This window comes from Pagrus pagrus (assembly GCF_965226575.1).
Source record: "Pagrus pagrus genome assembly, chromosome: 2".
Classification (NCBI taxonomy): Eukaryota; Metazoa; Chordata; class Actinopteri; order Spariformes; family Sparidae; genus Pagrus; species Pagrus pagrus.
In genome coordinates, this window is record NC_140186.1 from 16,065,468 (window position 1) to 16,093,281 (window position 27,814).

General features: G+C 42.0%; 4 protein-coding genes across 4 annotated transcripts; all 4 read right to left on the minus strand.

The window, feature by feature from the left end:
• Positions 1–1,140: 1,140 nt before the first annotated feature.
• LOC311273881 (intelectin-like) lies at positions 1,141–6,401 on the minus strand (the record flags this gene model as incomplete). Its single annotated transcript, XM_084381168.1, has 7 exons — positions 1,141–1,341; positions 1,446–1,549; positions 1,692–1,809; positions 1,979–2,137; positions 2,379–2,626; positions 3,325–3,483; positions 6,383–6,401. 7 exons carry the CDS (start codon positions 6,399–6,401, stop codon positions 1,198–1,200), a joined length of 951 nt encoding a protein of 316 aa, XP_084237294.1. The 3' UTR covers positions 1,141–1,197.
• Positions 6,402–11,384: 4,983 nt separating this feature from the next.
• Positions 11,385–13,844, minus strand: LOC311272713 (D(1) dopamine receptor-like). Its single transcript, XM_084379295.1, has one exon. The coding sequence runs from the start codon at positions 13,215–13,217 to the stop codon at positions 11,856–11,858; it is 1,362 nt and encodes a 453-aa protein (XP_084235421.1). The 5' UTR covers positions 13,218–13,844; the 3' UTR covers positions 11,385–11,855.
• A 2,319-nt stretch (positions 13,845–16,163) lies between these two features.
• LOC311269263 (uncharacterized protein) lies at positions 16,164–18,858 on the minus strand. Its single transcript, XM_084373329.1, has 2 exons — positions 18,384–18,858; positions 16,164–18,303 (listed from the first exon to the last, which is right to left on the minus strand). The coding sequence occupies exons 1-2, from the start codon at positions 18,424–18,426 to the stop codon at positions 16,691–16,693; spliced, it is 1,656 nt and encodes a 551-aa protein (XP_084229455.1). The 5' UTR covers positions 18,427–18,858; the 3' UTR covers positions 16,164–16,690.
• Positions 18,859–21,139: 2,281 nt separating this feature from the next.
• chrna9a (cholinergic receptor, nicotinic, alpha 9a) lies at positions 21,140–27,742 on the minus strand. Its single transcript, XM_084370125.1, has 7 exons — positions 27,522–27,742; positions 27,200–27,345; positions 25,526–25,680; positions 25,254–25,434; positions 24,330–24,681; positions 22,583–23,172; positions 21,140–22,479 (listed from the first exon to the last, which is right to left on the minus strand). The coding sequence occupies exons 1-7, from the start codon at positions 27,565–27,567 to the stop codon at positions 22,309–22,311; spliced, it is 1,641 nt and encodes a 546-aa protein (XP_084226251.1). The 5' UTR covers positions 27,568–27,742; the 3' UTR covers positions 21,140–22,308.
• Positions 27,743–27,814: the final 72 nt, after the last annotated feature.

Sequence of the window (27,814 nt, forward strand, 5' to 3'; positions counted from 1 at the left end):
TTCCAGCAAAAGATGAAGGAAGCACGTCTGCCATTGCACAGCCAGAACAGGAGGAGGCATTGCTTTCCCTGGTCACTATCCTCAGGTAATGGTGGAGAAACTGGAATAACCGGGAACTCTACACTGCAAAAGAAAAGGAAGAAAGGGGGGAGATCAAAACGGAGGTAAAACAAGAGTGATCGGACGGGCATTCACTTGATGGGGAGAGCCACGGTGCCATGTCAAAGTCTGTGACCCTGCTGATAAGTGTTTCATCTTACCTCTGGGACTTGAGACGGTTAAAAACCAGCATTCTCTCTACTAGATCAGTAAGTAACAAAACCTGCCGACTTATTAATACAACTAAGTGTTTTACTCATTTTCATAGCACTCTCTAGGTGAAACTGGGATTCTTACGGTTGCTTTTTTGCTTTGGACAGTAGCCAGGCTGCTAGCGGTAGCCATGTTGCTAACGTTGTGTTTGCAGTACAAACAGTAATACAGCAGGGAACCGCTAGAACGTCTGTTTTCGCATTAGGTAGACAGGCTATCATTAAATAAAATAGCTTAATAGATAAAATGTACAGTGATAATACAAATGTCACTGGTCTGAGTGGAAAGTCCATCATGCTAAACTTGGATGAGACTAGCTGATATTTGGTAATAAAAGCCAACATATGTGTCGGTCTGGTCACAGGAAGTTGTTGTTATGTGTTGTGTGCGGGCTGCCTGAAAACTGAACAATGTACACACTCGCCTTTGTTTCTCTCAGTCAGGTGACCTCTAACTTTGCTCTAAATTGAAAGTCTGCCTATCAAAGTTAAGACCTCTGTTGGTAGTTTATGTGAGAGATGATGGTACACAGGACATCTAGTGGTCAGAAAGACAAGTCACAATTTTCATTTTAGGGTTCTGAAAGAGCATTTCCTTGGACAGAGAGGATGCCCAATGTTTGACATTTTATTTGAATACAGTACAATAACGCCATCTGCTGGAGTGCAGCATAATTACAAACAAATTGTGATTGTTGACTAGTGTGACGTCCCTCCCGTTCCGCCTCTTATTTGTATTGTTGGTTTGGCTTCATAGTTCACAGGGCAGTAGGAGTAGGCAGGGACCTCAGGAAACATGTGGTTTAATTTTCTCTGAGTCAAGGCCAGTTCATGACACCAGCCTGACATGATGTGGAGTCATAAGTTACATGTGCAAATAATCCTCTCAGCGGTAGAAGAGTAAGACAGCAGCCTCAGTCATCTCTTTGGAAGCGCTCCAGCCTTGATCGTGTCCCAGTCTGTCCCAGTCAAATGATGGGAAGTCCCCACACTGGCGAGGGTCGAAATAACCACCTCCTCCAATACAGTACTGGACACACACACACAAAATAAATAATGGTATTATTTTACACTGTGTATTATTTTTTTGTGCTGACTGAGGGAGTAGAAGTGTGATGAAGGGTTCAGACTCACATGTTCGGAGTGGCATCCAGTCGGCTTGACCCCGGAGCAGATAGCCATGGCTGCACGTTCATTGTTTATCGCTCTGAATGTGATGAAACCTGGTTCAAACTCATCTTTTATGTAAACAGAAACAACAACATGCTCAGTATTACAAGTGTCAACATCAGCATTTGGTTTAGATATTTCCTTAACCACTTAATAATTGAAAGATAACCTTTAACCTAGAAAATTGCTTCTTGCTCCATGAGCTCTTACTTCTTGAGTTTGGTCCATAAAACATTCTGGTGGACTCTCTGTCTCCATGGTCATACACAATGGGAATAGCTGGCCCTCTGTTGCTGCACGAGCCGATGTTGTATCTCACGGGATATTGCTGAAAGGATGTGTCATTATTGTCAAGTGTCGTTTATGATTTTTGTATTATTGTCAGGGTTGTCAGCTACCATAAGGTCAGTAATTTTTCAATGCAATGATTTTTTCATTGTCACAGACAATGCCCTGCAGGGGGGCGCCAATTTCTACATAATGTTGCTTTAAGTTACCTTAAAGAGCTGAAAGAGGTTCCCTCCATACAGGCGGAGGAAGCGGTTGTTAGTGTGGTAGCGGAGGATGGCTGCCAGGCTCCAGTGCTCCAGTGGGAAGTTGTTGGGTACGTGCCACACAGACATGTCTTCTGCTGCTATATCGTAATAACCTGGATTCTGTGAAAATGTACAATACTGTCATGACTCTTATCATGATGTAGATCACAGTTCAATTGACCCAAACAGGCACTGCTTGAAATCCACCTTGAAACCTTTGATTATCATGACTTTTGGAATGATAAAGATAAGATAATTTGTCCACATATTGGAGTCCACTATAAATTATTCAATAGTTTATGTTTGAGTACTTCCTTCTTTAACTTCTACTTTTGTGTGCAGCACGTCTTTGCCATTGCACCTTAAAATCATCCGAGGTGGCACCCTCTGCTGTCCCGTACATGTTTCTGTTGGACCAGTTCCCGTCTCCATCTGGCAGCTCAGCATTGTTGCCCTGCTGGCTCGACCAGCGATCCCCCACAGTGCACCTTCCATAAACGCTGTTCTCATGGACACTCGCCACCAGCGTCCAGCCGCCTCCCACCGTGGTCATATCACAAAAGGTCTGATAGACCATGCCATTAGTAGTGGTCAGGTAGTACAACCCATCTGGAAACATCATAGTTCAAGTTAATGACTGAAAATACAGCTTTGTTTTGATTTATTTGTCATCAGCTGTTGAGTTTCATGCAAAAGGTTGGGGACTGCAGCACACTGAATTACAGACTTTTAATTTTCCATTACTGTCAGGTTTGTGTTATTCTGTTCCTGTTTTATTTTGAAGTTTTGCCCTCATGTGTCGTGTGTTGCTTTTCATTTTCTCCTATTGTGGGATGCCCTGCCCTTTTCTGTGTTCACCTGTGTTTTGTTTGTCAATCAGCCCTTGTGTGTGTGTGTGTGAATAGCCTGTGTGCTCCCTGTTGTATTTGTCAGTTCGTCCTGTGTTTCTCAACTGAGTTATTCACCTGAGCCTCTTCCAGTGTCTTCCTGTGTTTGTTGTTTTTTGTTTTGTTTTTTTGTTCTTCGTGTTTTTACTGAGTTGTACTTTGCTCTTCTCAGTTGGTAGTTTTAGCTTTTGTTCGCTACTTTGTATTTTTTTGGTATTTGCTCTTCCTGGGTTTTTGGATTATATGTTTTTTTGGATTACAGCTTTCATTAATTAAAGCTCACTTTTTGTTAGTTATCCTGCCTGCCTCCCGTTTGTTTCTGCACATGGGTCCCCACCAATTTTTGCCAAAACGTAACACATTACATTAGAAGAACATTTCTTTAATGTCAGACTACTGCTTAAACAAACATTTACTTACCTTCTTGTTCGCCATATCTGTCCCTGATCTCTTTGCAGCTCCTTGCAACATATGTGGATTTGTTTCTCAGTCTCTCCAAATGTTCAAAGTTTGTCCTGGTGCGGTTCTGAAATGTCTCAGAATCATCGATGGCTTCAATGTCAGGGAGCTCTTCATTTACTGCAAAAAACAAAAAGTCACATTTAATGGAATAAAAAAGTCACATAAAATATATTCTGTAATATATAGCAGTGATGTATAGCAAGAAGCATAGTGTATGTATGTATGTCGTATTTTACCTATTTGTAAAGGATCAGCTGTGAAGGCTGCATGTCCCACCGACCCCAAGAACAAAAGTATATGGAACAACATGTCTGAGAAAAAAAACATATCAAATGCATTTAAGAATTAAATACCCTGTCATTACAGAGTATGTTATCCAGTGTACACAAAGTAATTCAAACCTGACCAAACTATCCTACCTGTGTCGATCACTGTAAGATGTGCTGTGATCCTTTCTTGATGATCACGTCTTTATATTTCCTCGTTCAAGAGGTGATCTCTCGAAGCTCAAAGTGCAAATTAATAATTCATCAATTTATTGTATGACTTACTGGAACAATACTGAAAATATAGAAAAATACAACCATAATGATCCCAAAGTTCCTCTGTTATCTTGTTCCAATTCATGGTGTCAGTAAACATCTTGTTTGAACCTCCTGTTACAAATTATCCAAACAACAGGACAAGGGTTACTGATGACAACAATAAAATTATTATTCCTACTATGTGTCCCACAAATGTGGAAAACTCAAATAAGGACAGTTCATATCACACTTCATATCTGAAGTGTTTTAATATACTGTACTAAAAGGTTAATGCCAACCAATGCTTCTGCTCTGCCACAGATCCTTAGAATCGTTTGTTATTCATTCAAGTACTGTTATTTTTGTAAATAATTTCCATTAGCTGATTTCCCTTATACAACAGTGTATTTTCCTTTCTTTGAAATATCCTTAGAACATGGTGTGCCACAGTGATCAAGTCAAAAGATTATTATTATTATTATTATTATTATTAAGAATTTACAATGTATAATTTAATACTTTAATGTTAAAGTGAAAACAGATTTCTACAAAGTAACATCAATTAATTAAACATCTATAATGTAAAATAAGTATTCACGCCCTTTAAAGTGACTGACCTAATTCAATAGAGGTTTGTTGGAGATCACCCAAGTGCAGTTAATGTGCCTCAAGTGATTGTAGTATAAAGACACCTGTGTCTGAAGGTTCAATCACTGGTTAATAATTATTCCTGGCTACAATTACACCATGAAGACGAAGGAACACTCCAAGCAACTCTGTGAAAAGGTTATTGAGTATAAGCCAGGGGATGGATCCAAAAACATTTCCAAGTCACTGAACATCCCTCGGAGTTCAGTTAAATCCATCATTAAGAAATATGGCACATGTGTAAATCTGCCTAGAGCAGACCGTCCTCACAAACTGAGTGACTGTGCAAGAAGGAGTATAGAGAGGGAGGCCACCAAGACACCTGTGACTCTGAAGGAGTTAAAAGCTTCAGCAGCTGAGATGGGAGAGACTTTGCATACAACAACTGGTCCTTACCAGTCAAAACTTTATAGGAGAGTGGCAAAGAGAAAGCCACTGTTCGTTCTTGACTAGGGTTCACCCAAAGGCATGTGGGAGACTCCACGGTCAACTGGAAGAAGGTTCTTTGGTCTGATGAGACCAAAATGGAGCTTTTTGGCCATCAGACTAGACAAATAAAGCTTTTTGTGTTATTTCACTGAACTCAAACCCTCTAAAATAACTTAGTGGATGCAGAATGCAGTCTTCTTGAATTATCCCGGTCATTTTCTGACCGGTAAGACACAACCCATGACTACCCTTTCTCTGTGTGTGTCTCTCTCTGTGATCTATTTTTAGAAGGTTAGAAGGACACCGTGAGAGTGGGGTGGCAGGCTTCCTGACGCCTCGCACTAATAATTCAACTGCTTCACGCAGCAGCAGGAATGTGAAGCGGCAGCCAGCTGATGTGCACTCCAAGCTGCACTGACCACATGTGGCCATCTGCTGGAAATATTTACCTCTTAATAATAATGTTTTGTTTTGTTCTATTAGATAATTGTGGCCTCTTCATGCCATTTCCACTGTTTTCTGTCTCTCTATAAGTTCCTTGACTTAAACCCTTCAGGACAATTTGCTTTACTTGAGATTTTTTTCAGTTCCTTCTTAACCTTATCCCATGTAGCAATGAGGCTGTATAAAATTTGGATGTAAACTCATGACTTAATTATGTTTTTGAATGTCTGCTACAATGGAGTTAGACAGTGTTACCTAGAATGGCACTCAGTAGAGCGCATACCTCCGCCAAGGCCCAACAGTCCCCTTTAATAATTCAGTCCAAAATCAAATAAAACACATTTAAATCTGCTAGACCTGGATTTTTATTAGGATTCACATCAAATTGTATTCACTCACAGATACCAGCCACCTGTAACCTACATTTCTACTGACCCTAAACAACTCCATATTTCTCGCTTAAATTCTCGCTGTTCTCTTTTATTCATAGTTCACTCACACACTCCATCACACACTTTCTCTCCCTCCTGCCTCTCCTTTTTCCTCTCTCAGTGTTGTCCCGTTTGCTAATCTTATCTGACCTAATTTATTTTTCTGCCGGAAACATTCAGATTCATTGACTTGGAATACACACACTCATAAATAAAACACACACACGTACACAGTGTTCACTTCTCAGACTTGCTCCGAGTGTTGGGAAACATAAAGGATCTACAGGATTGGGTCATTTATATAAGAGTTGTGTGCTCTTGGACGCGAGTGTTACCTGTTCGAGTTCAAATTTGATTTACAAAATACACAAGTGCATTTGTCTTTTAACAGAATCTTTGAATGCCTTGTGTTTTATAAATTATGACAGATTTATTACTCTCTCAGTGCATACTTGTATATGCATATAAGCAGTGATGGAATGTAACTAAGTACATTTACTCAAGTACTGTAGGGTTAGTACAGTTTTGAGGTACTCTTACCTTTCTTGAGTATATCCATTTTCTGCTACTTTATACTCCACTCCACTACATTTTGATGGCAAGTATTGTATTTTGTACTTTTTGTTGATAACTGTAGGTACCAGTTACTTTGCAGATTAAGCTGCATTAAATGCCAAAATAGCAATTTTCTTAATTATTTAAAGATAAGCACTGATTTGATCCGATAATTGTCCAGGCCAATGATTGATCTACCCACATATATATACATATATAAATACATGTGTATTTCACTTTTGCTCATAGTTTTGACATGTTAGTACATTTCCTTGTGTAGATTGGTTCCCTATAAACCTCATTTTCACTTTGCTATTCAATCTGTCACCAGGCTCGATTTTTCCCAAAAAACATATTACAGCAGAAAGAAAGTGAAACAGGGAGCGGCATTATTTAATCAAAGAAGGTGAAGTGGGAGAGTGACAGAATAACCTGCGTTCTTTCTACTAGATCAGTAAATAACTGGGTGTTTTATTCTTTATAGCATTGAGTTCAAGGTTTTTTGGTCAAATTAGGATTCTACGGTTGTTTATTGCTTTGGGAAATTTTAAAAGTTGTCTGTTTTGCTTTGATTAGGTTGGATTTTCACTAATCTCCAAATTCTCTTTTTTTCTTGTAGAATATTTGATATTTTTACTGCTTTAAACGGCATGATGTGGGAAAATCAAATCAAAGTCTTTGGCTGAACTGCTAGCAGCTCACTGACCTTTAACCTGTGATGAAGGATCACAATTACCTGTTCTTTCATTTTATTTTTTTGAGTCACAAACCAGAAAGTTGAGAACTGTTGGTAACGTAAACACAAGACACACTTGGATGTAATTCTGTTCACTCCCTGTGACTGGCTTTGTGACCATAAGTGAATCATTCACTCGTGAAAACCCTTAAAAGCAACCTATCATTAGATTTAATTGTTTGGGTCATCTACTGGTTATGGGAATAGAGTGTTGTCTATCAGGAGTAAGGGTGGAGGAAGTGTGACAGTGGGCTGGCAGGTAGACAACGGTAGACAACGCATTGGACTTTAACATGGGAGTCTGAAAACAGTTTTCTGTTCCTCATCGACAATCAACCTTGGTTCTATTTTAATGGTAAACACCATTTTTACAAAACCTTAACATTTTGGTGTTTTCTCTTCAACACAAGGGCCAACAAGTCCTCAAAAATAAACCTCCATATAGTCCATGTCCATGAGGACATCACCCTTTCAAAAGTAAAACCTCATCTTACACTGTTGAGTTGTTTCTAGGTTTAGGCCAAAAACAACATGATTAGGGTTCGGAAAAGATCACGTTCTGGGTTAAAGGCTGGAGAAAGTTGACTGTTGAGTCTAGTTCCTCCATCAACCATTCATCAACAACTTTATTTCTATACATCACCAACTGCACCTTTAAGGTAACTACTTAGTTAAACCTCAGCCGCTAGGGGGCTCTCTATCAAAATCAAACAAAAGATGTTGGCCGAGTGTTGAGTGGAGGGCCGGGTGGAGTCGAGGGGGCAAGAGCTGCTGCTCAGCTGCTTAGAGCCGGCAGGAGAGTCTGGATTTAGTTTGACTCCTTTTTATCAACCTGACTGCAGCAGTGATACGTGGAGTTGACCTCCATTTTCGGGTGGTTATGTGTTGTAATGTTGACTGCTAATTGGAGCTGGAGGGCAAAAAATAAAGAGCAGTCTCTGATGTTTTGTTGGCCCATCTAACCACGACAACCTCCTCCCTCTGTGATCCAACAAACAAGATAATTCCTACAGCCGCCAGGGGGCTTTACCACTTGAACGCAAACATGTACCATTTTTGGGCATTTGATGAAACAACCTATGCACTTGTTTTTCTTTGGCGGACTTGGGTCGTCTCCTCTGGTAATATTATCTTGTTAAAATGGGATAAATGTTTAAATAAAGTGTTCAAAAACTGCTCTTTCAGTTCGCTGAGGCTTCAGAGCAGTAGTTCCAGTACCTTTGCTAGATGCCTTCACAAATCGATTAAGAGCTCCTTCTAAAACTCCCCCTTCTTTTTCTTTCTGACCCGCAGCCTTCAGGGTTTCTTTAACTCACACATTTGAGGTGTGCAGGTGTGGCCCATTAAAAGTTTCCCCCGGCGAATACACCTACCCTGAGAGACACGTTAATGCAGTGAGCTCCTTTAGGTTGACATGAGAATGAAATGGAGAGAGAATGAAACAAGGACAGTCAGTCAATATTAATAGATGTAATCAGAGAAGGAAAGAAAGGACCCCACAGTCAGGCCTATAATGATTTTTCTCACTACATGCAACCACTGTAAATGGGAGACACATCTTAAAAAATGTATTTGACCTTTGTTTTATTAATCATCTTTGGTACAGTGCCGTTCTTACATACAGTTGGAGACGCCTACAGCTGATGGATGTCTTATGTAGGTTACAAGCCCATTACACAATGAAAACCATAAGGCTGCACACACTTCCCCTCTGGAAACAATTACACAGTCCACCATACCATCTCTGTGTTTTCTCACTCCTGCATAATCAGAATAAATACAGTCACAAACATGTTATCACTGGTGCCTAATAGAGATAGTACATGTGTTAACTGCAGACATTTTCAGTGAAACTGGAAATTAGGAACATCTATTACTGCATGTGGTGTACTTTAAAGGAATCATTGTTGGGAAATACGATTATTCTCTTTCTTGCAGAGAGTTAGATGAGAAGATCAATACCAGTCTAAAGTATTTGGAGCTGATTGAGAACCTGAGGACACGACATGGTAGAGATTTACCTACTTATCTACGCTCTAAGGCAAACCATTGTCGATTTTAATGGAAACATCATTTACAAAAAGAACATCATGCTGTCTTGAAGAAGACTTGATACTGGCAATGGAGACCATAAACTCATTATGAAGGTAATAAATCAAGTAAAAAGTGGGGCAATTTTCTCATAAGCTTACATACAATCAGACTTCTTTTTGAAACCAGTGTAGTCGCCCCCTGATGGCCGTTACAAAGAATGCAGGTTTAAGGCACTTCAGTATTTGCTTCACTTTTCAGACCCAGCAGTCAACTCTTCTGGCCAAGAAATAGCCTGGCATATAACTCCCTGTAAAACAGCATGATGTTGTTTTTATACGTCTGATTTTGTTACTCATTAAAGAAACACAATATCACGTCTTAAAGTTGTAATGTGTATAATCACTGTGAAATAATACTTGTTGTGTTTTCGTTACCTTGGACTGATCCTTTTATATCTACAGAGGGAGCGGGTCCTCCTCCACAGAGCACTCTATGTTCTACAGTAGCCCAGAGTAGACAAACCAAACACTGGCTGTAGAGAGGGCCTACTGTGTTTTTTGCTTTTTAAGTGGCCAATGTGGGGGAGATGAGATGAGGGGTGTTCAGTTGGTTTCAATCTACAACCTCACCACTAGATGCCACCAACTGGACAGATGTAAGAATGCTATCAGTCTCCTCATCAGACTCTCAGCAAGAAAGCAAAATATTTTATTTCCCAAAAGAACTTTTCTTTTAATCTTGTTACAGTGACGTAATCACAACCACCAACGAAATATATGCCACTCAGGATGGAATCATAATTCTCGGCGGCTCCGTTAAGGCTTCAGGGTCCTTGAGGTTGTAACACACGTTTCATATTTAACACCAACATGGAAGTCTCATTAAACAAAAATGACTCAGATGTTTATCTGTAGGAAGTTCATCACCGAGCAGGAAATGAGACCGTGGATCTCAAACTGATTTTATGGTCCCTGTTCCTGCATCGACCTCACTGCATAGCACGTAATCACATCTTGTGTTTTTGAGGGTTGTCATCGCAAAAGCTTCTATGTTCTCACTGGTCAGGGAACCTTTCACAGGAACAACCTTTACAAATTATTTATGTTTGTTTCTTTCAGCAGAAAGAGGGGGGAAACAGAGTGCAGTGCATCCACCAAGATGCACAGCTGACGGGTGCTAATGTAAGTTAGTTACATAATCCCATTTCTAGAGATTCAAAGAAATCCTGACCTCTGATAACGCGCTGTCTATGGTGCCTTGGATGGAAGCCTCACGGCAAAAACATCCATCCTCACTGGTAAACCTAAATGTCAGTGTGTTTCAAGTAAAACGGGAGAGATGTTTTATTTGTTTGCTGTCAAATTTCAAGTGCGACTTCTCTTGAAATCAGACATGTTAACTTCTGCAATGTTATTTAAGGTGTTTTGCTACAACATCAAATCTAATCTAACACTGAGACTAAAACTACAAATTTGTCCCATCTTCATTCAAGATTCTGGCCATCGCACAGGTCTTCTTTGTCATTTTTGTTTGTCATCAATGGCTGGAAAAATGCTTTCTTCCTTGAGTGTCTTGCAAGTTTAATTTATCTATGCTACAGAAAAGTAATATTAAACCCAGTCAACATCTCCTCTATCTTAATCTTGCTTTTGGGCCTCACTTTATTTACCCAAATCTGGATCTATTTGTCCTGATACGTCGTCACACTGAATTTAAACATCCATGTGATCAAAAATGAAGCAGTAGCTCACGGACAAGCTCCACCTACCATTATCCCAACATTTTTGCTATGCTCATGAGAGCACACAGGCTTTATTTCTCTGAGAAAGAAGAAAATGACATTTTGTGTTTTTATATTGGTAAAAAATAGGGATAATAGTTGTTATTTGGGGTAATGTGATCATGTGATTTTTGTTTGCAGGCTGCATAAAGTGCTGTAGGGATGACGTATTTTTGTAGACTAGGTAAGTTAGCATCACCCTGGTTCCCTCGTCGAAAAGCCTGTGAGACTTTTTAATTGGATTTTGCATTATTGCTGAAAATAAGCTCTGTGGTTTGGTCCTTATGATACTTACACGTTTTGTTCCAGCAAGATAATCTTCACAGATGAACGCCACTTTTATGATTTTCGAAGCGTAAATCAAAACGTTCGAAGTAAAAAGCTAATGTTAGGCTACATTGCTGTCACATGACTGAAACATCACCACCACCAAGTGTCTTTCTACACAATTATAATACATATTTACTATGAATTGGTCACAAGTAATAAAGTTAAAAAAGTTTGCAACTAAAGTCGGCCTGTAAAGACTGACTAGACTTGTTAGCAACCGCCATAAGCGCTTTATAATTAAAATTGTGGGACAGTTAATGATGTACTTTATGTCGTATAACAAAACTTGTAAATATCTAACAACCCGACCTTATTTCAGACATTTAAGGGAAAACCCATTCAAAAAACCCATTGATTTTGAGACCAGATAACCGGAAGTGCAAAAACGCCAACTGATTTCCGTGTTTTAACACTCACTACACCTCATCTAGGAAGGCTTCTTGTTGTGCACACGGCTGTTTGACTGACCTTGTGAGTAAACTCCCTCCTTTATCCAGCCCCTGTACTACACCTGTGGCTGGATGTGACCACCCTCTTCCTGCTCCCTGACCCGGAACGTGGGATTTGATAAATGGGAGTCACTTCGGTATCTGCGTCAGTCTGACTTTGTCGTTACTTTCCTCGGTGTCGGTCGCCTGCTCCGCGGTCGTCCCTCTGTGATAAAACACAGTCACCCCGCTGTTCCCGCTGTCCTCGCTCCCCCCGGTTCTCACGGCACTGGAGACGCTCAGCTTCACGTTCAGCGGGCTCTCCTGCTTCAGGCGCGCGGCCTCTTTGCTCGCCATCACGGTCTCCACCGCTGCGCTCACCGCGGCGCAGCAGCTTCGTCCGCGGCAGCGCAGCAGGCGCAGGAAAGCGTCTCTGAAGTCCGCGTTGAACGCATAGATGATCGGGTTGAGGGACGAGTTGCTCCAGCCGATCCACACGAAGACGTCGAAGGTTTTCTCACTGACGCAGTAGGGACCCCGCTGTGCCCCCGGGGCGTCCGGTCCGGGGCAGAAGGGCAGAGCGCAGTTCAGGAGGAAGAACGGCAGCCAGCAGCAGACGAAAACCCCCATGATGATGCTCAGAGTTTTGAGGACTTTCGTCTCCTTTCTGATGGAGACTTTGAGCTCCCTGTGTGAGTCGGTAGAGTGCTGAGGGTCGGGGTGAAGACGGATATGAGACTGATATGAGTTGGCACTGATTTCCGTGCACAGGTGAGGAAATTGTTCAGGTACTTCCGAGCGGCAGCTCTGCGCGTGCTCCGCCGCACGCTCCAAGGAGGATATCATCCGGATCTGCATCTGGGCTATCCGGTAGATGCGGGTGTATGTGACGATCATGATGGCCACGGGGATGTAGAAGCTGATGAGGGAGGAGGAGATGGCGTATGTGCGGCTCAGGCTGGAGTCACAGCTCCCGTCGACACTCTCACCCTGAGGCGCCAGACCCTCGGCAGCCGGATCACCGATCTCCGGCCGGTGCCAGTTCAGCTGCACGGGCACGAAGGAGATGACCACGGAGACGGTCCAGGTCACGCCGATCATAACATAGGCCACCTTCTTGCTCATACTCCTCTCGTAGCGGAAGGGGTTGGAGATGGCCCAGTATCGGTCCACGCTGATGACGCACAGGTTGAGGATGGAGGCCGTGGAGCACATGATGTCACAGGCCAGCCAGGTCTTACAGAAGCCTCCAAACGGCCAGAAACCCGCCACCTCAGCCACGGCTTTCCACGGCATCACCAGCACGGCGACCAGGAGGTCCGACAGAGCCAGTGACACGATGAAGATGTTGGTCACTTTGGCGCGCAGGTGCCGGTAGCGAAAAACGGCTGCGCACACCGTGAAGTTGCCTAAAAGCGTCCAGATGATGAGCAGCGCCAGGACGCAGCCGGTTAGAGCTCGGTGAGCCGGCAACTCCTCCCGGCCGCCAGCTCCTGCCACTGTGTTATTCATCGCCTGGTCCTGCGCTCAGCCATATGTCAAACTACACGGACGAGGAGGACATCCATTCGTGCCATGAACAGAAAACAAGAGGGGAAACAGTGGAGAGCGCGCGTCCTGCTCCGGCCAGACTGATGAGCGCTGCTGCTCTGAGCGCAGAGCAGATTTACTGGGGACCACATGCACCACCAGCTGCTCCTCACTGCTTACAGCAACACAGAGGCGCGCAGGGCTGAGAGAAGTTTGCCATCTGAGAAAGAAGAACATGTCAGTCCATTTATAAAAGATGTTAATTTGCCTTTCATACAGCAGCTGTTTGATATTCCCTCTCTTATCTGAATATTTTTGTCCCATTTAGACATGATAGACTGGAGTGTAGTGGAATGAGCTGCTTAAATTGAGTAAATGCTGCCAACAGGAGATAGATCACTAAATAAAATCAGGTATATTAAAGTCAAACGCTAATTTATAAAAAGGATTACAGAGAATTACTGGATGTGTGTGTCTGTATGTAGCCTATATGTGTTTAAAGCCTCAATAACTGTGTAAGTGTATGTTTGTGTAGCATGAAGGAATTACAAATTTTCATTTTGTTATGCAAGCCGGTGTTGTTTAATGACAAATACATCACCTTAAACCTTAAAAAATCATGCTACAATGAAATAAGATTTTTAAAAAGAGTGAAATAAAACAGATAATATACATTAGAACCAGAAAAAAATCCAGTCTATTCATGAATTATGTGTGTTTCGACCAGAAAAAGTGAGCTAAAAGGGCTAATTTAGGCTTTGAAGATGATGTCGTCCATCATATGGCACCTTACAAACAACAAATACTAGACTTATTCTACTTTTATCAAGAGAGTTATTTAATGTGACTCATTTCACTGGACTTTTATTAATCAATATGAACAATGACAAACCTTGATGATGCCTCATAAACAACTTTCAAATTATACCTTTCTAACTTTTGTAATTTAGAAAAACAGCTTTTCTAATTGTTTAATTTTTCTATAAGTCGCTCCAACGTACCATTCAAGGAGGGGGAGTTAAGGCAAAAACAGGAAACCTGCAGTTCCTTCATTTTAGGTGAAGGAGGAAACTTCTTTGCCCTATTTTTTTCACAGAAAAATAAGCAACAAAGCAGGAAATGCATGACAAAACATATCATATAAACATGAATATTCAACATACACACTACACACTGGTGGGCAGGGGGAGCGGCCGCCTACTACACAAAAGATACAATAATAAACATACTGTCATTTATTCAGCAGAATATGTCTTTATATGTGGACAATTCATTTTCTCCCGTCGGATTTTGTTGGAAGCGACCCATATATTCCTTAAACCAAGTTATATATACTGTCACATTCTCTGTTAACAAGGTCACATGGCTGCTGTCAAGCACCTCAACAGAACCAGATTATCTGGGTCAAGAAGGAAAGGATCTTAAGACATTCTGACAGGAACTGAATTCACATCGACCTAGATAGCTTTATAATAATAATTATGATATCTGTGGGGAGGGGTGAACATTTTGAAGGATAAAGTCAACACGTGTTCATAAGAGACATATCAGGCTGAATATTTGATAGAAAAATATCAACAATCCTACACGAAGCTCTCTAGACAATAACTTCAGTGGCCACAAATAGAAAGTGTCACAAAGTCGGTGTTCATTCGACTATACATCAAATGCCAGCTGGTTCTTTGAGTACTGGTTTTACATTATAGATTTTCTCCAGCTTCATCAATCCAAATGTACGTCACCTGACACTGACGCTCCTTTGGTAAGAGACAGATAGTGTTTCTTGACTGTCTTGTAACGACTGAGCTATTCGGACAAGACAGACATGATGATTTTCTCCTTCTCCCAGGAAGTTTCCTTCAGTGCATGTGCACTCTGTTCTTCACATAATTTGATACAGGTGTCAAATATTCAAAAGGGGTAATATGTTTGAATTCTGTACTTTCCAAAGTGTTTCAAGGAATAATTTCCCTGTTTTAATTGCCATCCCGTCTGTTTGACATATGAAGGACCAGAGGTGATAATCCCATTATAACCCTGAAGCGGCTGTAATCGATATTTTTGGCATAATTAACAACATCTTATGATAATCCTAAAACAATGTGAATGGTGTTGTAGTGATGAATCTACAGAGAGTTATCAGTGAGAGTGAGTTTCAGCTCCTATTCAAACTGTTCTGGTCAGTGGAGGACTCAGGATGTTTGAGGGGCAGGGGCGAAAAAATCAAAAGGGCACCAGATGTATGCAGAGGGCCACCAGCACGCAGAAAGACGTGATATGTTTATAGTGAAGAGAGGGCACTTCACCATGTTTTTTTATGTTTGATATTATCGGGGTGGCAGTGAGCAACACAGGAGGGTTAACTCACACTATCAGATAATCTGAGCTGAACACCATGTTTAAAAACGGGCACTGCATTAGTATCAACTCTAAAAGAGACGATAAGTCAATGTTGCATTCACAACTTGTTTCCACTGCCTCCAGGTGGCCAAACATGTTATAGTAATAGTTCCACCTTTCTGCTTGTATTTACCCTCTTGCAGGGAGTTTTGATGAGAAGATAACATTCTCATGTCTGTACGGTAAATATAAAGCTACACCCAGCAGCCACTACGCTGCACGTCACCAAGACTGGAAACAGGAGGAAAACATCTGGTCTTATGTCTTATGCCAGGATAAGCTAACGGCTGCTGGCTGTAGCTTTATATTTAGCGCACGGTCATGAGAGTGGTGTCAACTCTCAAACTGTTCCTTTAATTTTATAGACATTGTAATATTTTCATATTGTCCATCTGCTACCTGCTTCCTTTAGGCAGTATTGTTCAGACAAAATACTGCCGTGACAGTGCACTCTAAATTTAATAACCACCCACCCCCTCCCCCTCTCTCTCTCACACACACACACACACAAATAAACACACACTCAAAGACACACAGGGCATTTTGCTGTGGATAAAAGCAGACTCTCTGGCCGGGGACAGAACCAGATGGCCCAGCTGAAGTCGGAGCATCAGTGAGGAACACTGAAACAGCACTCAAGCAATATTTGGTCTTTATTAATGGCAACAGGGTGTTTGTTTGAATACAGATTTAGATGATGGAGACAGAGACAGACAGTCCCAAGCAGAGGGCGGGGAGTTGATAATCAGATTAACTCCATCATTTTTGAGATTTTTGTACTATTTTTGTGCATTTGCTGATTTAGGACACACTGGAATTAAATCCATTTGTTGAAATGAGATTGCTCTCACATGGCCATGAATGTCCTTTCTTTTCCTTACGGTGAGTTAGTGGTTGAAACAAATGATAATAAATAAAAAAAATCACAACATATTGTACGTTTACATTCCTGAATAATTAATAGTAATATAGCACACGTGCGTGAAAAATATACAGTTATAGTGAGCATGTTTTCCCTGACATGTAATAAATACATTGAAGTAATCTTCCTGCTGTTACTGTATACAGCAGGGAGCTCCAACCATCTCTAAAGCCGTGTTCAGTCCAAACAGTCCCATTTCCTGCACATATCCGGCCACATTTGCCATGCGTCCCTCTGCAGACCTCTTCTTCCTCGTCTCCTCACACAGCTCCAAACACTTCTCGTCGCACTGCTTTTTCCACTCAGACATTTCTTTATCGCACCTCTCCCTCTCCCCTCGCAGGCTCTCCTTCAGCTGCCTCTGCAGGTTTTCTTCGCTCGTTTTTTGCTTCTCAATTTTCATTTTGACGAGCCTCAGCTCCTGCTGGAGGGCCACGATTCTCATTTTATCCGCACTCTGTTTCTCCATCTGTATGTCCCTTTCTTTCTGGTTCTCCTCCCTCTCACGTCTGAGCAGGTCCTCAGTTTGCTTTTTCCTGTCCTCCTCCTTCGTGCTCTGCTCCTCCGAGCTCTGGGTGAGTTTGTCCAGATCTTTCTGCAGAGCGTCTCTCTTCATCTCCTCCCTCTGCCGGATGGCCTGCTCCTTCTGTAGTTGCTGAAGTTCCCTTTCTCTCTCTTTCTTCTCATTCTCTGCACAATCCTTTTGGATTTTCTCCTCCATCACTCTCATCGTTTGCTGCTCCCTCTCAGCCTGCTCCTCCAGCATTTTAGTAGCTTGGTCAAGCTTTTCTTGAAGAGCTTCCCTCTTCACCTCCTCCTCTCTACGTATCCCCATCACTCTCACCATCTCTTGTATCTTCCTCTCCCTCTCCTTCTTTTCGTTCTCCTCCATCCCTCGTATGAAGGCCTGCTCTCGATCTCTCGCCAGTTTCACCTCCTTCTCCTTCTCCAGCTTATTGTTTTTCTCAAGCTCCTCCATCTCCCTCTTGCTCTTCTGCCGAACCATCTCCAGCTCTTTCTCATGCGACTCCTTGATTGCAGTCTCCAGCTTGTTTTTAAACAGCTCCTCCTTCTCCTCCAGCAGCTTCCTCTCCACCATCAGCTCCTGAGCCAGATCCTCCTCAGCTTTCAGCATCATCTTGCTGCTGTAGCAGCTTCCTCCGTTTCCCTGCATCATGCTGTCCACTATGGCAAGCAGCTCAGACACCTGCTCCTTGTTCTTTGAGCTGTGATTGTTGAAGACGCAGTATCTGTCCCCACATCCAGCCACCAGCTGGGCCAGATCCCTGCACCCCTCTATCAGGCAGTGCTTTGCAGATTGTCCTTCTTCCAGAAGATCTCCATGGGTGAAAACCACCACAGAGAAATTCAGAGCATGGGAACCCATTGCCTGTCTGATCTGCCGTAAAACCTCCCTCTCTTCCTGAGTGAACCTCCCAATCTGAACAATAAGAAGGAACACATGAGGCCCAGGGTAGAGGAGGCTCACACTCCTCCTCAACTCCCTCTGCACCTCCTGTGGAGTCTGATGAGTGTCCAGCAGCCCCGGAGTGTCCAGGAGCGTCAGGCGTCGCCCCCGAAACTCTCCGCAGGCCCTACGACAACGTTGGCTGACGGAGGAGCTGCTAACCTGGATGTCGAAGACCTTACGGCCCAAGATGGAGTTGGCGGTGGAGCTTTTCCCGCTGCCAGTTTTCCCCAACAGAACCAGTCTGATCTCAGTGGAGGAGGAAAACTGCTTCCTGCCTGAAAAAAGGAGAAAAGTTATATTCAAATGAAAGAAAGCAAGCGAGCAAAGAAAGAAAGAAACATAAATCCCAACGTACCTGAGCAGCCGATGACGGACAGCTGCTTGCTAATGGATGACATGCTGTTTCCGGTCACTTGCCTTCATAAAGTGAGAACATAAGCAGAGAGGACACTGCTATATAGATCCCAACCCTGTGGGTGTGTCCGACCCTACGACATGATAAACCCCTCTGAACTCTAACCATCGCCATCACCGTGTTTCTGTGTGGCCCAATAGTCCGTCTCTGAAACACTCAGCACGGAAGAAGTTATCTCAGAGTATAAAAACTCCAGCAAGAGATCATGGTCCAGCTGAGGCAAAGATCTGGCAAGTAGAGATACTGTGGTCACACACAGTTTGTGTGATCAAAGACCAACAGTCAAGTCCTTTGATTCTTGGGTCTTTTTATCTAAAGAGTTGGCTGATTAGTTGTGATTTAGGAACCACCATGGATCAGATCAACTGAGCACTCTCCTGCTGTCAGCGTTAAGGTCTTTCAGACTAAAGGCAGAAACATGGTCCATGCATGTATTCAAACTGAAATGACAGCGCCCGGCCCAGCTGGCACAAACACGCATCCCCAAATAGTCAACAAGCGCTCTTACACACAGGTGGAGGTAACACATGTGAGTCATAAGGGCAATATAGAGCTAATCAGAGTGTTACCATGACAGCAGTAATGAACAAACGTTTACCTACTGCACAAAAGGAAGAGACAAGGGGGCAAGGAGAGGAGAGAGGAGGTGACGAAGTGCCTTGAATATGCAGATGAATGCAGACATGCTGAGCTGGAGCTTCGTCAGACTGGTCAGCTGTGGTTGGATGGAAGTGAATCAAACGCATGGGGTCAGCCATCTCTTGTTGTCCCAGGCTGCAACACTCAGACTGCAGCTCACAACTGCGTTATGTCACAATTATTCAGGTGACATGCAACAATGTGTGAAAGCGATCTTGCTGTTGCTGTTATCAAATATATGTATTCTTTCATGTTACTTTCTTATTGTGCTGCTCAACACTTAAACTGTGAGCTGACACATCTGCCAAAGGATGTGTATTTATTTCCAGACCCCAACAGACAGAGGCAGAGGTTGGTGTGTCTGAAGTCACCTGTCAGACAAGTTATTGACTCTTTTTATCATGATGTGTTGTTGAGACTTCCATCTGAGACTCAACAACAATAAGAGTGAATTTTAGTAGAATAGATTTTTCTTTTCAATCTTTGAAGGATTGTGTAACCATTATTATTAATATTCTCTTTTTTCTGACTTTATTAATTTACTCTATTTGAATTCTGCCTAAAGAAAGATATTCAGTGTGTCGGGGAGGCATTTGGACTCTGGAAATGAGAACACCTATTAATAGAGATTAACTCCAGCTTGAGCCTGGAACATTTCTGTGCATGTGAATCAGAAATTATATCTCATACCTCTTTATTTATTGGTCACATAGTGCTCCCATTTACCCTTCCCCCATTTACATCACTTTTAAATCTTGTATGAGAAGGTTCACTAGTGCGAGGACTAATGTGTTCCTGAATTTTTTGTGTTGATCAAAGGATCTTTTTCCAACTAATGTCTTTGTGATTCATTATTTTTACATTGAAGATTTAGAAACACTGTTCTATTAAAGCAGTGGGCCTCACAAACTTGCAGAATAAATTAAACCTTAAAATCAGTTCTTGTTTATTTTTCTGTGCTGTTTTTTTATTTGTGCATATACTTGAACCTATAGTACTGTTATTAAAATGATCTGCTTCATCTCTCAGACTCCCTGTCTTTCAGGATTTTAAGCTTTCTATTTGGCACATATATACAGTATGTTCACTTTGTTATGCATGGGGTTCATTCAGTGACTGAATCCTCTGTGATTACAGTCTATCTGCCCTCTAGAGGCCAGAGTGGGAATGGAAACCAAGCTTCCTGCTGATCTGTGTTACAGCCTCGTGTCTGTGACGCTGCCTGTGTGTCCTAATTCATAGCGTATATGACTGCAATGATTTAATACATGTCTGCCCAGTCTCACCTTGCTGCTACTAAGTGCTTATTGTCTTCATCTGTATGACTGCATCATGCTTCTGTTACTAGTTCATTTTTTCTAATCAGATTGAAGGAAATAATACTTCTTTTAGAAAAGTATGACACAATGAAGATATTTTATATGCAAAAAACAAAACAGAAATGGACAGTTTTGCCTGTACATACATCATGTATAGCACATTATAGTTGTTCTTGGGGCAGTGAATAAAAACACATTTAATGTAACTTCATGGAGAAAGGTAGCTGACTGTTGAGTCTCATCCCCAGGTTGTCAAATACGGGCAATTTGTTTGGTGTTGGCTTGGCAGCGCAGGTCGCTCAGTAAACGTATAATATGTACGGGATTAAATAGTGGATTTATCTTCAGTCCTGTTTATCAGCCTGACTGCAGCAACGATCCACAGAGGAGACCTACGTTATCTGTGTTAATGTAACGTTAATGTAATGTTGACTGCCGACTTGAGCTGTATGGGAAAAGTACTTTATTTCATGGAGACATACAGAGAGGAGAGGGGAAGAGAGAGGATCACAGACTCTGGTGAGTGCCAAATAGTGAGAGTTGACCTGAATTTAAACACAGAAATTCTCCCTGAGTGTCGTTGCTGGATAACATTAGCTCACAGCTAACGTAGTAAAGTAATGGCTGTTTGTGGCTGGTAAACACATATGAACCATTCTCAGATGAGGTAATGTTTCAAAGTTTTATTCACCTTAAAGGACCTATTTGTAAGAAAAATCGATTTGTGAGTCTCACTCCCAGTTCATCAAAAACTGTTGTCAGTCTTTGACAAGTTGGGAAACCCAGACGATCATTAGGAGTTGGGAATGAGCCTGAAAAATCAACTTTTCTTACATATAGGACGTTTAAATTTAGTCTCGTTAGCTGACTTCCCTAATCTAGAAGTAGGGACGGCAACCTAATGAAGCGCATCGTTAATTTGAGTAAACTTGTGGATTTCTCTAGTTTGAACATTGTTGGAAAACATTTGGGATAGTGTAAGTACACAACTCAACAAATTATATAACAAAGACCTAGTTGTTTTTAGACATTTTAATGAAGAACTCCTACATATTATGTCTTTAACCCAAAGCTTCATCCTGGGGATGAGACGTAACAATCAACTATCTTTCTATGTTGTTGCTTTAATAACAAGATTTCACAGGTTTATCATTTTTACTGGACCAATTAGAAAAGCATTTGTTAGACAAAAGGTACAGTACATCCATCGGTCATGTTTAGGAGGTAGGATTTAAGGTCTGAATATTGCCTTTGAGAGAGATATTTGTAAGGTAAGAAAGGTAAACATTCTCTCACAGTCGCACATTCAAGTATTCATAATTTATGTAAACCAGTTTATTAACATCTAAACTAGACAACAATCGGTTTCCCCTGGTTTTAATGTCTCTTAATGTCAGCACAAGGAAGGACACGTGACTTGTCCTCTTTAAGGTTGTTTATGGTGAGTGTTTACATTTAATCTACAGATGTTATCCACCGTAACTGACTCTGGAGAGCAGCATCATCTGGTTGCCTTAAACGTAATGTAAGTAATGTAATGCCTATAGCTGGGTGTCTGGCTGTCGGCTCATCAATAATGGAGAGTCCATGCATGTTCAAGGCGAGGCCTAGATTGTCTTACCGCTCCGCTGCTCCGTCACACATGCAAGCACACCTGACATTAACTAACCGAGAGGCCGTGGTGAACTTAAATGAATGATTCGTGTGTGGCGACCTTGTCCTCATCATGTCAAAGCAACAATGAACGTACACAACCGCACACACATACACACACACGTAACACAATACTGACATCAACAATTTCTCAAAAGCAGTTCTGTGTCGCATCAAGGTAAACATGAGGTGAGTCTTGAGTAACACTGAGGTCCAGCGATGAGGGAGGTGGTAAAAAGATGATGAGGAGGCTGTCAGGATGCCTTGGCGATGATGAGGATGCTCATGAGGAAGACCATGATGAAGAAGATCCACATGAAAAACCTATCCATCACCTTGGCCACCTTCTTCCACTCTGCCACCTTGACACAAGTGGCTCTCTGCTCTCGGAAGCAGTTGGCGATGAACTGGATGTTCTTCACCACCTGAGGAAGAGACGGATAGATGAATTACAGCGCGCACTTAAAGAAACTGTAGAAGAAGATGAGTAGATAAGAAGGTAAAGTGAGTAGTAGAAACGGCGTGCACCTGTTTATGTTGGAGGCAGGGGCAGCAGCAGGGGCAGGCTGGGACCTGAAGTTTCTCTGCAGAGTAGAGGAGCTGCTCCTTCAGCCCTCCGTTCAGGTGCTGGAGGTTTTGTGAATGAGGAGCCGCCTGGTAGTCCAGTTCGTCCCTCCTGATGTGGTGGTATCGCTGTGTGGATCTCCCCTCACCCCTCTCCAGTCTGTTATGGTTGTTGTAATGGTTCTGGCCGTTGTTGGCTTTTCCGTTCGCCTGACCTTTCTGATGCCTGTTGTTGTGATGCACACTGTGGCCGTTGCTGTACTTGTACGGGTCGCTTTCGTGATGGTAGATGTCATGGAAACGGTCATCAAAGTAGGCGCTCTTTTCGCCGATGGGTTCGTCGGGCCACAGCGGGGTCCTCTCGCTCTCCGGCGTGGTGCAGTTCTCCCCCACCTCATAGACGAAGAAGATTTTGGACATGTAGTCTATGATGAGCACCTTGGCCCAGTGAGGGACCGGCTTGGCCTCAGCACCACAGAAATGAATGTTCATGATGAAGATAGTGAGAGAGGTGGAGGCTGTGATCATAGTCATGGTGGCTATGTAGTACTTTCCTGGAGGAGAGGGCAAAGAAAAGGACACATTTATGACATGGAAAGAGTAAATAGAAGACACATAGGCCAGAAAAGCAGCTTTAATTTATTGACTACTATGTTGAAGATTCATATACAACCTTCTCACTTCATCAGTAGTGATATAATTGATAGTCTACATAGACATATCAACATATTTAATAGCAAATTATTGTCTCCAAATTGCAGAACTGAGTTTTATATGGAAGCCCATTTCTACCAGGAAAAAAAAGAAGCGTAATGCTTGATTAAAATAATAATAATAATAATACTCATGGTAAGTCGACATTATGAGACGTTAATTTAGCCTTGTTGACAGAAGTGGGGGTATTAGAGTATTCAGATCTTTTACTCAAGTAAAAGTACTAATACCACACTGTAAAATCACTGTCGCAAGAAAAATGTTACTTTAAAAAAGTATATAAATAGGCCATAATCAGGAAAGTGAACTCAAAATATTAAAGTAAAAGAACTTAACGTAGAAATATGTCTCCTGTGACTGTTATACCATTGTACATCATTAGATTATTATAACTGATGTATTAATATGAACGCAGGATCAGACAATTGTAGTTGGCAGCTATATGACAGCTGTATTTTTGACTGGAACTAAGGATTTTTTTCATCATGTATTTGTCCTTTTAATTATTGATTGTTTGGTTTGTAAAAAATAGCGAGAAATGCGTCCCAATTACCTAAAAAAGACGAAAAAATACATTAAAATAATCAAAAAGAAAAGCAGCAAATCATCACACTTGTGAAGCCCGATCCATGAAGTGTTTTAGCATGAAAAATGACGAAAAATAATTCACATAATAAGTCAAACAATTGTAGAACAGTGAAATGTAGTGGAGTAGAAGTAGAAAGTGGCATGAAATTAAAACACTATAGAGTACAGGCACCCTAAAAAGTCAGTAAATGTACTTACTTGTACTCCATCACTGCTTACTAGGTCAGGTAAGTATTTAGTACTAAGTTAAGTTAATGTTAACTTGACTTATTTTATGAATATTATTGAATATTTTTCTTTTTCTGATCCATAGCTTTTAACCCATTTAGTATTTTCCTGTAGAAAAGAGTTTCTGTAGTTTAAATGTTTCAATACTGATGCAAAGCTGAATGCCAAGAATAACTCAAACCTATGTAGGGCATGCTTTCTGCAGGAGGCATGCTCTCAGCTACCAACAACTGGAACACGGTGAGCGCCAGCAGCACCGTGACCCCGAGGGAAACCTTCTCCCCAGAGTCAGCCGGCAGGTAGAAGCCCAGCGGGGCCAGGAACGAGATGAGGAAGCAGGGCAGCAGCAGGTTGAAGATGTAGAAGGAGGAGCGGCGCTTCAGCACCAGGGTGTAGGTGATTTCGGTGTAAGGGTCGGAGCAGCAGCCGTACATCTTGACCTTTCTAACTGCCGGCATGCCGTGACACTCCCACTCCACGTTCTCCACAAAGTCGGACAGGTCGCCGGTGTCCATGGTCAAACTGATGTCCACCTGTGCAGAGGACACACAAGAACAGTCAACACACGTGCAAATATGCTCACGTGGCTGTGCAAAATAACAAACAGAAGGAGGGAATAAACACTTTTTGTGTAATTCCTTGAACATATAGTTGTAAAACAACAGCTAAATAAGTTATTCAGTCTTTAATTATCTGAACAGAAACGGGAGACAATAACAGATTACTGTAGGCGAGAGGCTGATACATGATCTGTACTAATTACCATGGCTAACATAAATAAACAGACACTATAAATACTGTAAACCAACACACGCATAAGAAAAACATCACACGTCATCCTAATTGTCTTTTTCTCTTTGCTGTTTCCCCTTTTCAACCAACATGGACTGGATTCTGTTCTGGGCTGATGATTTGTTGTCTTAATCAACCTAACCTGTTTTTTTATTATTTGATCACAAACAAAAACAAAGGGGTATATGAGAGCTGACGGCATCAAAATAATAATATAAATGTTTTAGAAACCACGTTTGAAGGGGATGAGTGTGGGCAGAACATCACTTTGAAGAGTCAACCAGCACAGAGCTGATTCCCAGCCTTTACACACCTGGTTGCCATTGTAGGTCCAGGAGCCGAAGGTGAGGTTGCACGACTGCCAGTCGAAGGGGAAGTAGGAGACGTCCACCACACATGTGCTCTTTGTGATGGCAGGAGAGTCCCAGACGATCTCTCCATTATAACGCAGCTTCACATTAGTGCTGGATTCACCTCCGGACTCCTCGTCTGCTCTACACAGACATACAGAGGAAAGGACACATTTCTACATCTCTGTGTGTTTTCATGTTTTTCCCTTTTTTTTCACTGTGTCTTGTTACTGACTTGTTGTAGAGGACGATGTCCGGCTTCCACACCAGGTCGCTTGGGATGTTGATCATCTCAAGGTCGTCATAGTCCTCCTTGTCCCACTTCAGGTACGCATCAAACCAGACCTGCCTGATCCACAGGTACGTGGTCAGCACCTGGTTCCTCTCATCCTACAAGGAAAGGCAACTTTATTTGTACTGCATGTTTCATACATCAGTGCAGTTCAATGTGCTTTGCAGGGTAATTAAAAAGGAAAGGTCAAAGAGTACAGGCAAGTGATACAAAATAAACTAGTAAACCAAAAGTGAAAATGACAGCATGACTTTTTTGATGCACAATTAATTAAATTAAAGACTATTTTAAAAACAAAAGTTATTAAAAAGCTAGAGTAGGCACTCTAGTTTTTAGCTTTGACTTAAAGTGGTCAGAGTCGTGGCTTGTCTAATATCAACTGAGGTGTTATTCTAGGTCTGTGTAGCATGACAACTACAAACTGCTTCACTGTTTTATGCTCTAATTCTCAAAACGACCAGCACGTTAGTCCCAGACGTCCTAAAGGTTTCTCGGAGGTTCATATGGCACAAGCATGTCAGAGGTGTACTGTGGCCCTGAGCTATGATGTGATCTGTAGGCAAGCTGCAAGGGATTTAGAGAGAGAGAGAGAGAAAGAAAGGCAAATATCTGAGAGGCTTTATACTTCAGTACAGTTGTGCTCAGTGCTGGCCTCTGCTGGTCTCAACAGAGACAGAAGACTGAGGGCAGCACTATCTTTTACTGCACATCATCAGCACTGGCAGTGTATTGAACTGAGAGCAACACATTTGTTGTGTAGCTCTTCAACTGGAACGTGAGAAAACTGAAGAGACACCTCACAGATTCACAAGTTAGAGTTAATTCAGTGCACATTGACACATTGACTTCTATGGCTTTGGAGGAGTCTGACTCGAGTGACATCACCTGGGTGTCTCAGCTCGGGTGCAGAGACTGCAGACCGGGTTCGTCAGGGGGGTTAAATGAAACAGGCTACAGAGTTGCACAAGCCGGCCCAGGTGTCAAACCCAGTGTTTGTAGAGCTCGACTTAAATTCTCTGCCTTTGCTGAATCTTTTATTACTAAATAATAAAATCTAATGATTGTTCTTTATTTCACGCAGCCTGTGACACCCTGTATTTGTCTCTACATATACGAGCATGTGACAAATAAAACCTTTTTAATATCTGTATCTGAAACGTGCGGCAGTAAGAAGCATGATGTAACTTTCAATAACAATAGATCTTGATCTTCTTTCTTCTCAGAATCAGTGTAATCTTTTGGCAGTTAGAGGATTATACTGTTGAACTCTGACGCAGCCACAGGTGAACCTCACTTTGCAACTTGTTTTTCCAGAAGGCCCAAATGCATCTGGCTGGTTTCTGGAGTTATGTGATATTCAATACTTTTCCTATATGTAATGGCGCGTATACCTTTATGTCTTGAATTTGAATATTCCAGTAAAAGGCAATTAATGCCTTGACAAATAACAATTAATGTGTTGAAAAAGCTACAGAATAAACTGTATGTTTGTATTAAGACTCATGTGAAGAGATTATTTTGTGGTTAATTGGGGTTATGTGTGGCCGGGGTTTGATATAAGGTTTTATATCTCTAAATCTATGCTGGTATGGTAATTTGAGTTTCCTCTCTACTCACCATATCTTTGATCTGTGACAGAGTGATCTGCAGAGACACATTGAGCGCGCTGTCTGTGTCCTCTACAGGCCTCAGAGCGTTGGAGTAGTCCTCCATGAGATCATTCAGAAGTTTGCGGGCATAATGACCCTGAGCAGCATGGGACACTAAGGGGGCAGGATGAGAGCAGAGGGTGGGGACAGCAGCAAAGGTTAGGTGCAGATACAAGTCAGGGAATACCAGAGAGAAGAGCAGAACACAGTGTAGAGTTGGTTTTACAAAGACAAACTAGTGTTTGTGCATCAGATATGAACACGAAAGTGATCCATCATGCATAACTGACCTTGCACCAAAAGGCTGATCCAAATCATCAACGCTGCCTTCCTCATTTTCAACCAGTCACAATCCGAGGGATCAATTATTCAGCAAAGCAGTCGCTGAGACAGCCCGGGTCCAAATCCAGAGCGTCACTCTATTCTGGTCTCCATTCTGCCCTGCTGAGGCTGAGCAACCGAGACCACAGAAAATTCTCGAAATCTTACATCCTGTCAGAAGCTCTGAATGCTTCGCTAGCTGTTAGTCGCATGTCGCCTCTGTTACTGTGTGTCTGTGTGTGTGTATGATCGCTGCTCTGGA

Coding starts and splice junctions, on each gene's coding strand:
- LOC311272713 (XM_084379295.1), bottom strand. CDS start 13,217: ATGAATAACACAGTGGCAGGAGCTGGCGGCCGGGAGGAGTTGCCGGCT.
- LOC311269263 (XM_084373329.1), bottom strand. CDS start 18,426: ATGTCATCCATTAGCAAGCAGCTGTCCGTCATCGGCTGCTCAG. Junction 18,304..18,383: donor GTCCGTCATCGGCTGCTCAG/GTACGTTGGGAT, acceptor TCCTTTTTTCAG/GCAGGAAGCAGTTTTCCTCC.
- chrna9a (XM_084370125.1), bottom strand. CDS start 27,567: ATGAGGAAGGCAGCGTTGATGATTTGGATCAGCCTTTTGGTGCAAG. Junction 27,346..27,521: donor GATCAGCCTTTTGGTGCAAG/GTCAGTTATGCA, acceptor CTGCCCCCTTAG/TGTCCCATGCTGCTCAGGGT. Junction 25,435..25,525: donor GACATCGTCCTCTACAACAA/GTCAGTAACAAG, acceptor ATGTCTGTGTAG/AGCAGACGAGGAGTCCGGAG.